General features: G+C 34.6%; 1 protein-coding gene across 1 annotated transcript in view; it reads right to left on the bottom strand.

The window, feature by feature from the left end:
- The window catches only part of LOC112526580 (histone deacetylase complex subunit SAP18), a 6,904-nt gene extending 3,533 nt beyond the window's left edge, over window positions 1-3,371 (bottom strand). The window contains exons 1-4 of the mRNA XM_025136928.1: window positions 3,166-3,371; window positions 1,065-1,097; window positions 816-926; window positions 303-398 (exon numbers count right to left, since the gene is read on the bottom strand). Of these exons, the coding sequence (XP_024992696.1) occupies window positions 303-398; window positions 816-926; window positions 1,065-1,097; window positions 3,166-3,297 (372 nt within the window). The 5' untranslated portion in view covers window positions 3,298-3,371. The remainder of the gene's footprint in view (window positions 1-302; window positions 399-815; window positions 927-1,064; window positions 1,098-3,165) is intronic.
- Window positions 3,372-12,324: the final 8,953 nt, after the last annotated feature.

Here is a 12,324-nt window from a genome sequence, read left to right as displayed (position 1 = left end):
ATTTATTTTTGGTTTAATATTATAAATTTTATAAAGATAATAATTAAGTATTTTGTTAGAATTTAATGATTATACTAATTATATTTTAGATTTTTTATATTTAAAATGAAATGTTTATCCTGTATTTGATTGTGTTTATCTGCAGTTAGTTACACGAATTCAGATATGGGATGAAATTGGATAGGGATGAAATCGTTTAGGGATGAACAAGTTTAAGAGTTTTAAGAGTTTTAGCCAAATGCTTTATAAGATAAGTATAGGTATGATTCTAAATATACATGTGGATAAGGAGAGCTGGTTACCTCTTTGACTGTAAAATGACCAGTTTTAGTAGGATATACAAAAGCAAATGACAGTAAAGCATCTCTTCTTCTAGCTTCTGGAGCCACCTCTTTTACCTAGAAAGCAGAAAGAAAAATAGATGAAAAAATCAATACCACATGTAGAGTTGATAAGAGACCCGCATAGAAAAATGAAAACAAAGATACGCTGAAAAAAGATGGTGTAATACTATTTACACCGATTGGGAATAGCACAAACAAGTAGCTGCTTGACTTCACAACTACTATTCCACTAAATGCAAAAAAAAAAAGCCTGAAAATAGTTCAGATTTTATGTAAAAGAAATTTTCATTTCCTTAACTATACTAGGAAAAAAGTCCTTAGCAACTTCACTAAGTTCAACAAATGGAAAATTTTAAGCTGATACGCATGTCCAAGTGGCAAAAAGAACATGCAACACACTTCTGATTGGATTCTTAAACATAAATTTTGAAATAAATGTATGCAGAAAGTAACGAAGATCATTTGACATACCAGATCAGTTAGCTCACGAAGTGTAGCATCCATCCAAGTATATATTTGGACTTCGTCTTTAGGCTCCTTGCCTCTCACTGCAAAGTCTGCCTGGCTATGATGACCACCAATCTGTTCAAAATCAAGAGCACTTTTAAGTTGCCATCAAATGCAGCAGCAACCATTAGACGTCTCCATTTTGTACCATAATCATCTTTAACTACTATTGGGGGAAAAATATATTTCCAGCGTCTTACACAGTAGTCTTACCTTAGTAAAAACTCGAAGTAGCAATGGACAAGTCTGCATGTCAAAGAAAGGACTTTATCAGTAAAACAAAAGAATATTGCAATGAAATGTCACAGTAATATGTGAGCAATGACAAAATTAAAATATTTTCTTCGACCCTAATCTAAAATAGAAGCATCAGAATTCTAAAGATGAAGATTTTGAATAATCCAAAAACATGCAATTGTTAGGAGTGCAGAATAATCAGATCCTTCAATATGTTTATAGTTAGATGTTGAACAGCAACTAGAAAATAGGACTAAACATTCCCTCATTGTTAACTAGATTTATACCTCTAAAACTTATACATACAAATCACAGTATGTCCTTCTTTTAGTTTGTTTGTTTCATTCCCGCCCTGCCATATATTTTCCTTCAGAATATATGATTGATCTTGTTGCACCATTAATAGATCACTTAGAATGGATTGGGAAGGTGAACTCCTAGTTGAGAGAAGAGGAATAATCCCCACTAAATTTCTTGAAATACTTAACTCAGCAATCAGTTGCTAACTGAAGGGATGGGGAGACTTAATGGCTAGGAGGCTAATTAAGTTGGTTTTACTAATTAAAACAGTGGGGGACACTTAAGCAGGGAACCTGTAGAACATTGCCTTAATTGTGCATTCCCCTTTGCTAGTACCACATTAAAAAAATGGAAAGATGCCCTATAACCCTAGGGGTGTTCGCCTCTTCATAATCTCTTGTGCTCTAACTAGGACCTATTAACAACATAACATGATTCATTAGCCGCATAGTATATTCTTGTCCTTTAATAGGACTCTCCTTCCTACTTGCCTCTTGTCTTCAACAAATTTTTTCCTCTCAGAAAGTATAACCTCACAACTACACAAGAAATACTAATATATGATTTCAAACCAAGAGCTAACAACTAGAAGAAAATTTAAGAGAGAAGCTGATCAGATGCTTGACTTGCATATATTTGGCCCGTGAGCTCAAATATAGCTTCCTCCCTAACTCGTCAAAATAACTGATTTCAGCTTACCTGGCTAACAGGATCAAATTTATACTCTTCACATTCTCAATTCAAGCTCAATAAAAATAAGCATAAGAACAAGTTCAAGTACAACAGTTAAGAAATTTGTTCTAACACAGTTCTGAAACAGCCTCTAAGACTCCCAATTATACAATCATGTACAGGAAAAGTATTACACATCCAGCCTCCCTCCTGAAATCCAAGTCCTTCTGCCAAACAAAATACAAAACAAGAGTCTCGAGTTGTGTAAAATGACTGAAACTCCAGGAGCTACTGCTCAAAATAACAAACTCTCTCCACTCATGAAAATTGCAACAACGTTTACTCTAGGACATCCCATGAAAGGTGCAAAATTTCATTTAATGACTGAATTGAAGCCAAAACTATCCATCTGTTCGTTGTGTTCTTTATGAATCATTCATTATCATCAATAAAGATTCCTCCATATTTGCATTTTGAGAGGGTGCTTACGTTGGTTGATCACCATCCACAGACAAATATTGCAATTATCAAGCTACCAAAGGGGCACCCCTACTTTCACGATGTTGGGAAACTCATTCAATTTGTGAAATAATGAGCAAAATATAACTTCTCCTTGGTATCAAATAAACTAAAATGCCATAAATATCAAAATTGAAGCCCATTTTGCAAGCTCGACACCAAATTGGTGTAAATGAATAACACACCACCAAATTTGGTGTTATACTATTCCCCAACACCAAAAATGGTGTAAGAAATGATGTTGGTTGGAGTGAAATAGTGTGAACATGGTGTAAAAATGGAATTTGATGTCGAGTTGGAGATGCTCTGAGTAATAAACTTGTCGCAAACTTATCCAAACAGATATGTATAAACCCCGAATAAGCTGAGAAAACAGAAAATAACGAATTCCGCACAAAATACAATGCAAACTCATAAACAATAAACATCCGCAGAAATATCACATGATTCCAAACCCTAGAAAAACTACAAACAACCAGTATTCTCATACGCATCACCACTAAACAATTAAAACCTCATACACACTAAAACACAACAGAAAAGTCGATATGAAGAGATAGGAATAAAAACGAAAGCAAAACCTAACCTTTTCGCGATCAACTGGTTCAAATCGGGGTCCAGGTTTACCATGAAGAGGAGGACCAGGAGGTCCTCTTGCAGATGGAGGAAGAGGTCTTCCCCCTCCTCTTCTTTGCCCTTCTCCTCCACGTGCTGCCATTGATGAACAATTCTACAGCTCTGCAACTCTCTCTCTCTCTCCCTCTCTCTCTCAAACTGCAAATGGTAGAAGCTCTTCTGGACCTAAAGTCCTAAACACTAAATTCAGGATTATATAATTGGGCCAAAGGCCCAATAGTAGATATCCAAGCCCGCGGTTGTTTTTATTTGACAATTGACTTAGAGATAGCCAATTGGGCCCAGCCCAGTCCAGAACCAGCGGAGGACCGGGATCGGGGCCGATTTTGGACCAGCCTGGTCCGGGATTGATTGGGATTGGTGGTCTAGGACCAGTTACAATTTTCGTCAAAAAAGTAGGCTTGATCCAGCACCAGTTATGGGTCTGTCCCGATTTTTCAAAAATATTATTGATACCTAACGTCCATATGACCGTTTTTTCCCATCTTTTATCATTGTTTTCTCTCATTTACCCTTTATTCACTATATATAAGTCATATGATTTATGGGAGAATATACTAACTCACAAACGTTCACAATTCTTGTTATAATACATGATTTCGACTTATATTTTTAGCAAAAAAATGTATTTTTTTAAATGTATTTAATTGACTCAATTACATTTTTTCAAGTGTATTAGAACAACATCTTTGTATTCTTTAAAAAACTTCAAAAGAATATGTAAAAATCGAATTTAAAAAAAAAACACGTAGGACATGTTTGCGTCAGGCCCGGGTCTGAGACTGGTTCTCAACTTCTCATAACCCGTTGCAATGTACCTTAACGGTTCTCTCTTTTTGGTCGGGACCAGGACTGGTTACGGGGTGTTTGCGACAGGGGACGATTTGGGCCGGGTCTGGGACCGATTTTTGGCTATCTCCATTTGACATTGGGGAAGTGGGGATGGTCAAATTGGGACCATCCCATCTGTGATCGACAAATGACCGATTATAGTCTGACGAACGGTACCAGTTTCACATTTTATAGAATTTTATGGTTCGGTTCGTGGCCGGAACAAGACCAATTATTTATATGATCAACTTTTAATGAAAATTTAATTTTCTGAATTGTAATACAAGATTTTCAAGTTTTCTTTTAAAAAAATTACATACTTAAATGTATTATTTAAAGTGTATTTTAATACTAAACTTCCAAAATCGTAATTACAAAAACATGTGTAACATTTTTGTGCAAAAAATGTTTCGTTTTAAAAACCAAGACAGGGATCGACTGACCCAGTTTTAAAGGGACCGATTTGGACTGTATAAGTCCCAATTTAATCAATCTTCATGAATCCTTCAAGAACATCAATGGCAGAAAATGTTACCTATTAAGAACATGTAGGAGAAGAGAGAGAGTCAATGCATCCAATCTTGGTCAAACTTCACTATTACGTATCTAGGTTTATGCTCTACTCCGGGTAAAGATCCGCTAACATCATATAACCCAATTGAGACATTGTACACAAATTTACCAGACTCAATTAGTGATCAAGAAGACTTGAAGGGGGGGACATATATCCTTCTGATTCAATATCAAATTTCTCCGAATGAGAAATTGATAGATTGTGAGCTGCGTGCCCCAAGTGTTATTGAAACACTTATCTGTTCAGAGATAAATGAGTAGCTGGTGGGGTTGTGACAAGAATTGGCTTGGGTTTTGTCTTTTTCAATATTAGTCTCGAAAGAATTAAGAACTAATAGATTATGTGGTATGCCCGGATTTTAGAAGTTTGGAACAAGATTCTCGTATTCTTTTAATCCTGACACAACTCTCATCAATTCTTTTGGCTCACAACAACTACCCCTCTCATTTTTCATTTTAAGCTCAGCAAACAAACCATTTTTGTATTTAAAGCTCACTCAGATATGGTTGTCCTCATGGGTAGGTTTGTCGGTTCTGACATTCCATTGAGGTATTTCTGGTAAGCACTCAGTCCCTCCTAAAATTACAATATGCTCAGTTGATCACAATGATTGATCAAGAATATTATTGCAATGAAGTACAATGATAAGATATAAAATTGATCAAAGTGTAACTTTGAAGCACAATCAATAAAAGAGTGATACACAAAATCAGATTATTCGATATGCGAAAGAAATAAATGAAGATCTGTAAGAACAAGTTTACAGATTATGAATAAAAAAAATGAAGTATATATCAATTAAGGTAAAAAAAAAACCCAGAAAAATCAACCTTTGAATACAAACGAGCGTATGATCACCGAAAAAGATATTATTATAAGAGACGTGATAATAACAGTTTGAAGAATAGCTGAAACAGGTATTGGAATTATGTACGATGAGAAATTACACAAGTAAAATCTCAGGAAATACCTGTTCAGAAAAAGTGCTCGTTTCCAAAAAAAATTATTTACTTTTCGAAAACATTTATTTAAAACTTTTAGAGACTCCCCCTAGAAAGTAGATTATAGAAATGTTTCAGTTAAGCTTAAAAATTAAAAATAAAGAAAACATTTTAAGCACGGTTCCTAAACTGAGTGTTTAGGAACCACACTCGGTAAAGCACGAGTCCTGAACTGAATTGTTCAGAAGCCTTGTTCAGAACAGATTACAACTCCCCCTGCATTAATGTATCACTGATATGATATTCTGATCAGCACAAGATTGACACACCTGCAAAACCAGATTAAATAGATTTTTGTACCCAAATGAATTTGGGTCCTATTTTGTTAGAATCAGGCTGGGGTATGTTGTAACTTCCAAACCATTTATTTCTATTAGATATTTTCTTTTCAGCACTATTAACAGGATGATTATATACATAATATGATCCATACCAGTTATTATAATCATACATGTTCTTACCTTTCCGATTGTTCTGATAACTGTCATCTCCATGCCACGTATTGAACCTTTTCTTATTGATAAAATCATTGGTTTTGCATGTTGAGCACATAATTCTTCTCTTGCTGAGATTGATCAGATCATTAGTGGATCTCACAATGCAAAGAAGAATAGAGTTAGTAATAACAGATGTATGAGATGAAACATAATCAACTTTATTAACCCAAATGATTTTAGTCTTAGAGGATTTATTGGGTGATCCGATAACATACCCTTGATAATATTGATTAAAAGAACGAGAATAGTTCTTAGAAACAGTTGATTTAGGACTGCTTGAATAACTGTTCGATTTGGAACAGTCATAGAAGCTAGTTTTACACTATGATGGAGAACCAATTGAGCTTTGTGTACAAAAAAAGTCTTTGACTTTCTGTAAAAGCTGGTCTCTTTCAACAGTAACTAAATCAAACTTAATTTTAAGTTCAATTCTCATCTTCAGCTCAGTTTCAAGGTCTGTCTTCAGATCATACAATTTGCTTGTAGTATCCAGGAGTTTACCTTCTAAATCCTTTTGAAGCATTTCAAACTTTCTCTTCTGATTTATTAACTCTCTTTTCTCTTCATCTGAGCTGCTCTTTTCATTCTCAGAAGCGATATCAAACCACTTTTTCTTATTAGCAAGCTCTTTAGCAATAGTTGTATGTTTCTTTATAGTATTCCTTTTATCAAGAGAAAATTGCTTTATATCTTCATCTAAAGCCTTCTGCTTTAGAGCAATGCTTTTAGATAATTTCTGTATTTGGCTCTGACACTCTTCTGTAATGTCTTTCTTCTCTTTATCATTCTTGGCACGTTCCAAGATGATCAGCTGCTCAAAATCCGATATTTGCTTTAACAGCATCTTTGCATTCAGCTCAAGAGAGTTTATCTTATTCTCATAAGATACACATTCAGCTTCAAATTTTCTTTCTAGTTCAATCACCCTCTTCTTCTCTTTCTCAAATTTCTTCCTCTCAACATTCATACTATTCTCAACTTTTATAACCTTCTCTTTCTCTTCACTCAGTAATTTTCTTAACTCAATTAGATCACTCTCAAACTTATGAAATTTTTCAGTTAAGTCATTTGTCTCTGTATTAACTTTCTCATAACAATTCTTCACTTTTTGCAAATCTTGAAGTTTGTTGAATAACTTCTTATTCGCATCAACCCAAATCTTCAATTCTTCTTCACATTATGTCCTTACTTTATTCAAAATTCTCTCAAATTCGCAAGTCTTATTGGATAAAATCTTTTCAGAATTTTCTCTCAAGATTTTATTTTCACTTTGTAGCTCCTTGATAAATTCTTTATCAGCAAAGTTTTTATCGAACATATTAAAATATTTTTCTCAATGATCCTCAATGCTTTTTTCCAGCTTTGAAATTCTCTCTTTCAACTCCTTATTCTCTTTCTGAAGAAAATATGCCATTAAGAAGATCAAGATTGATCAAATAAAGAATCTATGCAGTTCAAGAATTTGATCAAAGAAATACACAAAAAAAATATTACACAATCACTCAAAAAGAATTCACAAATCACACAATTTCTGGAAAAACTGCTCAAGACTAAACTTAAGTCACTCAAAACAGTGTGCGATGAAGACACTAAATAGCTCAAGAGGAAGAACAAAACCGGTTAACTCCGCTCAAGACCTATCTCTAAATCACTTAAAGCAGTATGAATAAACCACTCACAACTTGAGCTAAACCAAACAAGACTGCTTAAAACACTCAACTTAAGCTCTAAATCACTCACCAAACTAAGCTTAAGTCGCTCAATATTATGTTCTAAATCGCTCAAAGCCTAGGTGAAATATCCCTTAATTAGCTCAAATTATGTACTTAAATCGCACCTCACACTATAAATTGCTTAAGCTTGAAGTAAATATCACTCAAATCCGCTCACTTCATGAACTTGTTCGCTTACCACTATGATCCTTATCCGGTCACTACACTGTCTAAATCGCTCACTATGCTGGTCAAATCGCTCAACACTAGACTTCTAAACCGTTCATCAAACAGCCTATATACGGTCAAGACTAGTTGTAAGCCTCTCGCTGCATAGTCTTAAATCGTTTACTGCATGAAAGTCTAAACCGATCACCAAACAGCCTTAATCCGCTTACAGCTAACCTCCTTATCCGCTCACTATACAGTCTAAATCGCTCACAACTAACCTCCTTATCCGCTCACTATACAGTCTAAATCGCTCACAGCTAACCTCCTTATCCACTCACTATACAGTCTAAATCCGCTTACTACTATGGTCTTAAATCGTCTACCACATGGTTTAAGTCGGTCAAGACAAATCCTAAGTCACTGCATGGTATTAAATCGCACACCTCATAGTCTTAAATCCGTCAAATCCTTACAAGGAGTGGCTATAAATCGCTCAAATCATTTCTATAATCCGCTCAATTTTATGATGTAAATCGTACACCATATGATCTAAACCGCTTACCACTTGAGATAAATCGGTCACTACAGAAATAAACCGGTCACTGCATGGTGAAGTCCGTTTAAGAATGTTTTAAATCACTCAAAGCATAAAATATAAGTCGGTCAAGCCACTGCCTAAACCTTAGAAGATGTGACCCTTAATCCGCTCAAAACCTCTCAAAGCATGGAGAAATAAATCGCTCACCTTACACAAAGTCTAAATCGCCTACCACATGAACTTCCTAACTCGCTCACTATGAAGTAAACCACACACTTCACACAAGATAAATCGCTCACTAAACAAGTTTTAATCCGGTCAAATAACAGTCTCTATCCGGTCACTTATCAAGTTCCTCACTGCATGAAGAGATAAATCGCTCACTGTGTGAATAAAGGATGTCCTAACAAGATTCAATCAAACTAAGATCAAACCAACAAACAAACACAAAATTTACAAAAACTCATACAAAAAATGGATCAAATTCAAGATTTTATGAGTTTTTACCAAGAACACAAAGCTTTTCAAAAAATCACAAATCTCTTCAAATCTTTAATATCGATGATCAAATCACAAAATCAAAAGAATAACAATAATTCACGATGTAAAAACACACACAATGATCATCATTTTAACAATCAAACGTCCAAAAATGAAAGATTTGAGAAAAAATTTATGAAGAACAAAGATGAGTATTCAAGAACAATTATGAACTTCAAGAACAAAAAGATGAATCTTCAGAAAAATTGTGCAATTCTTGTTGATTTCTTCAATCAAAATCTCTGCAAACTCGTTCTGATACCAATTATAAGTCCCAATTTAATCAATCTTCATGAATCCTTCAAGAACATCAATGGCAGAAAATGTTATCTATTAAGAACATGTAGGAGAAGAGAGAGAAAGTCAATACATCCAATCTTGGTCAAACTTCACTATTACGTATCTGATATTACAATAAGGCTCTCTACAAAATTACAAAGGAAACACCCTTTATATAGGGTCAAACAAGACACAAGGTTAAAATCAAACTATTCTAAAGAAAAGTCAAACACGGTGACTTTTACACAATTATAGACAAAATTAACTTTCAAGACGAATACAATTTAACACTGATTTTCAATCGTAACAGACTGCCCTAACCCAACCTCATGTCGATTTTTGTCCATCTCTATTTGACACATTCTAATTATAATTCAATTCTTTTGTCCTTTTAAGAGTAAATTACGATTTTTGTCCTTGTGGTATGCTAAAAACTTGTAACTTTAACTACAAGGGCGGTGCCTGATTGGTTTGAGCTTGACTCCAAAGGTCAAAATTACCAGAAGGTCCTAGGTTCAAATCCAAGGAGGAATAAAAATCCTCTTGTGGCCACGGAGGTTCAAGTGCGGTGACTCCGGGCTTATATGCAAAGCAGGTGGTCGTCCTGGGATTAGTCGGCTCGCATAGCGGGTTGGATATCCAGGTTAATAAAAAAAACTTGTAACTTTCATGCCTATATTTTGAATTTACGGTTTTCGTCCTTATGGTTTACAATTCATTGATGTTTTCGTCTCTGAGGTCGACTCTATAACTGGTTTACCATTAAGTACGAGGAATAAGACACATATGAACTGTAAACCGTAGAGACGAAAAAAGTAATAAATTGTAAATCATAGTAACGATAACCATACTTTCAAGAGTACAAGACCAAAAATAACAATTTTCATAAGGATCGGTTTTCAGCCAAACAAAATTAAAAATCCTTATGTAGAAAGTGGAATTCCTTAAGCAAAAACCTTATATGTAACAACCCAGAATCCAAATTAGTAATTATCATAATGAACAGCCAAACGGACCCCAAATTTACAAGATAGAGTAGCAGCGGTTAAACAACCTCCACAGCTGAGAACTAATACAAATCTAAAAGCAGACTAATCTCCATCCTCAAAACCAAGCCATCTCTCTAGTACGTCACCTCTTCCTCTTTTACCATTGGATGAACTTTCCATAAAACATTTCCCTGAAAAATGGTTTAGTTTCGAAAAGCGACGATTAGACCATAAGGTCCAGTGGATTCCCTTAATCATCAGTTCAACATTTTCAAACAGTTGAAACAATGACAAAACCAACAATATAGAAATTCCATACTCAATTAAAATTTAGAGCACATTCCCATCACATGGACCTTTGTTGGGCCATTGACCAGCATCTTCCTAAATCGAAACATGGCGCTAGCTATTACACTATAAAAAAAAAAAGTTGCGCCTTCTCCACTAGCAATTGCTTTTTGCATAGTGGTAATTGGATCCTAACATGTGGTATCAGAGCAAGTCACGGGTTCGAATCCCATGGAATGCATAAAAATGCCAAAGGCATACTGTGCAGCCATTGACTTCTAGCGAAGATCTTGTTAGTGATGGCAGATGCTTGAGGGGGATTGTTGGGTCATTGACCAACATCTTCTTAAATCGAAACGTGGCACTGGCTGCTATGCTATAAAGAAATAAGTTGCGCCTTCTCCACCAGCAATTGCTTTTGGTGTAGTAGTAAGCGCTTGGATCCTAACAACCTTGCACAACATTTGTAGCCAATCCTCGCGACAATTACAATTCAGCCCTGCAGTATATGTTTATTCAATGTGCTCGAGAAACAAATTCAAGGCACACAGATTATCACTTCCAAGAAATATCATTATTTCAAGGTACCCTACACCTGTTGTGCAATTTCACACATCCTACATAACCATATATAACTCAGTTACCTCCAAGGGTACAACATGGTAAACTGCATAAAAAATCATTGATGCATAAAACCGTAATCAGTGCTCAAAATCATTTAGAAACAATCACAAGTTATAAAAAGCAGTAACCTGTTGTCCGATGTTCCATCAAGAGCTCTAAACGACTAAAATGCTCAAATTGAACACTTGAATTAACCAAGTTAAGAAAGGTGTTAAACCATCTTAATTATCCCAACAACCATATCTTATATCCCTTTAAGTAATCCTCTAAAATAACGCTCCAACCTTGTCTCGAATCGAGAAACGAAACAAACGAGAATGAGCCACAACAATAGTGGCGTACTCGACTTGCACCGATAAAAGAATTCACAACATTTTTTTAAATATGACTAATTTATTATCATAAATTGTAATAATAATAATTATTAGTTATAACAACAACAACAACATCAACTTATTTTGGTAGACTTAGGGGTCGTTTATCAAACGCTTACTCGGGTAAGTGTTTACCAAGTCACATTATCTTACAGTATGAATATGACAAAGACCAAGAATCTTACCTGGTAAGAGCAAAGGCAAGGGCCGAGAGTCTTACCCAGTAAGTGAGGATGACGACTCTTACCATGGTTAGCACTTACAGGGTAAATTGTTGTAAACGATATCGTTTTGATAGACTAAAATCTTACCCGGTAAATAAGTGACAATGTTGCATCTTGCCACTAAGCACTTACCCACATAAACGTTTGGTAATCAGCCCTTAAAATACCAAGGTTCTTAATAATTATATAAATTTAAAATAGATACCTAAATTAAATTAAATTATAATAAAAAATAAATTAAAGAAATTACATAAAATATAAAAACTTTTAAATAGTTGATTGGATATTAACATTGATATATTTTTTTCAAAATTTTATTATATTTTCAAATTTATATTTTATTCAAAAATAAAATCATTATTGCTTTCTTAAAAACACATAAAATAGTATTATAACATCTACAAAGACACATAATAAATAGAGCATTAAAATCGAGATTTGTCTCGCTGCATTGCGCGAGTACTCTT

Source organism: Cynara cardunculus, assembly GCF_001531365.2.
Source record: "Cynara cardunculus var. scolymus isolate 2C chromosome LG 14, CcrdV1, whole genome shotgun sequence".
Taxonomy (NCBI): domain Eukaryota; kingdom Viridiplantae; phylum Streptophyta; class Magnoliopsida; order Asterales; family Asteraceae; genus Cynara; species Cynara cardunculus.
This window is presented reverse-complemented; position numbering and strand designations above follow the sequence as displayed.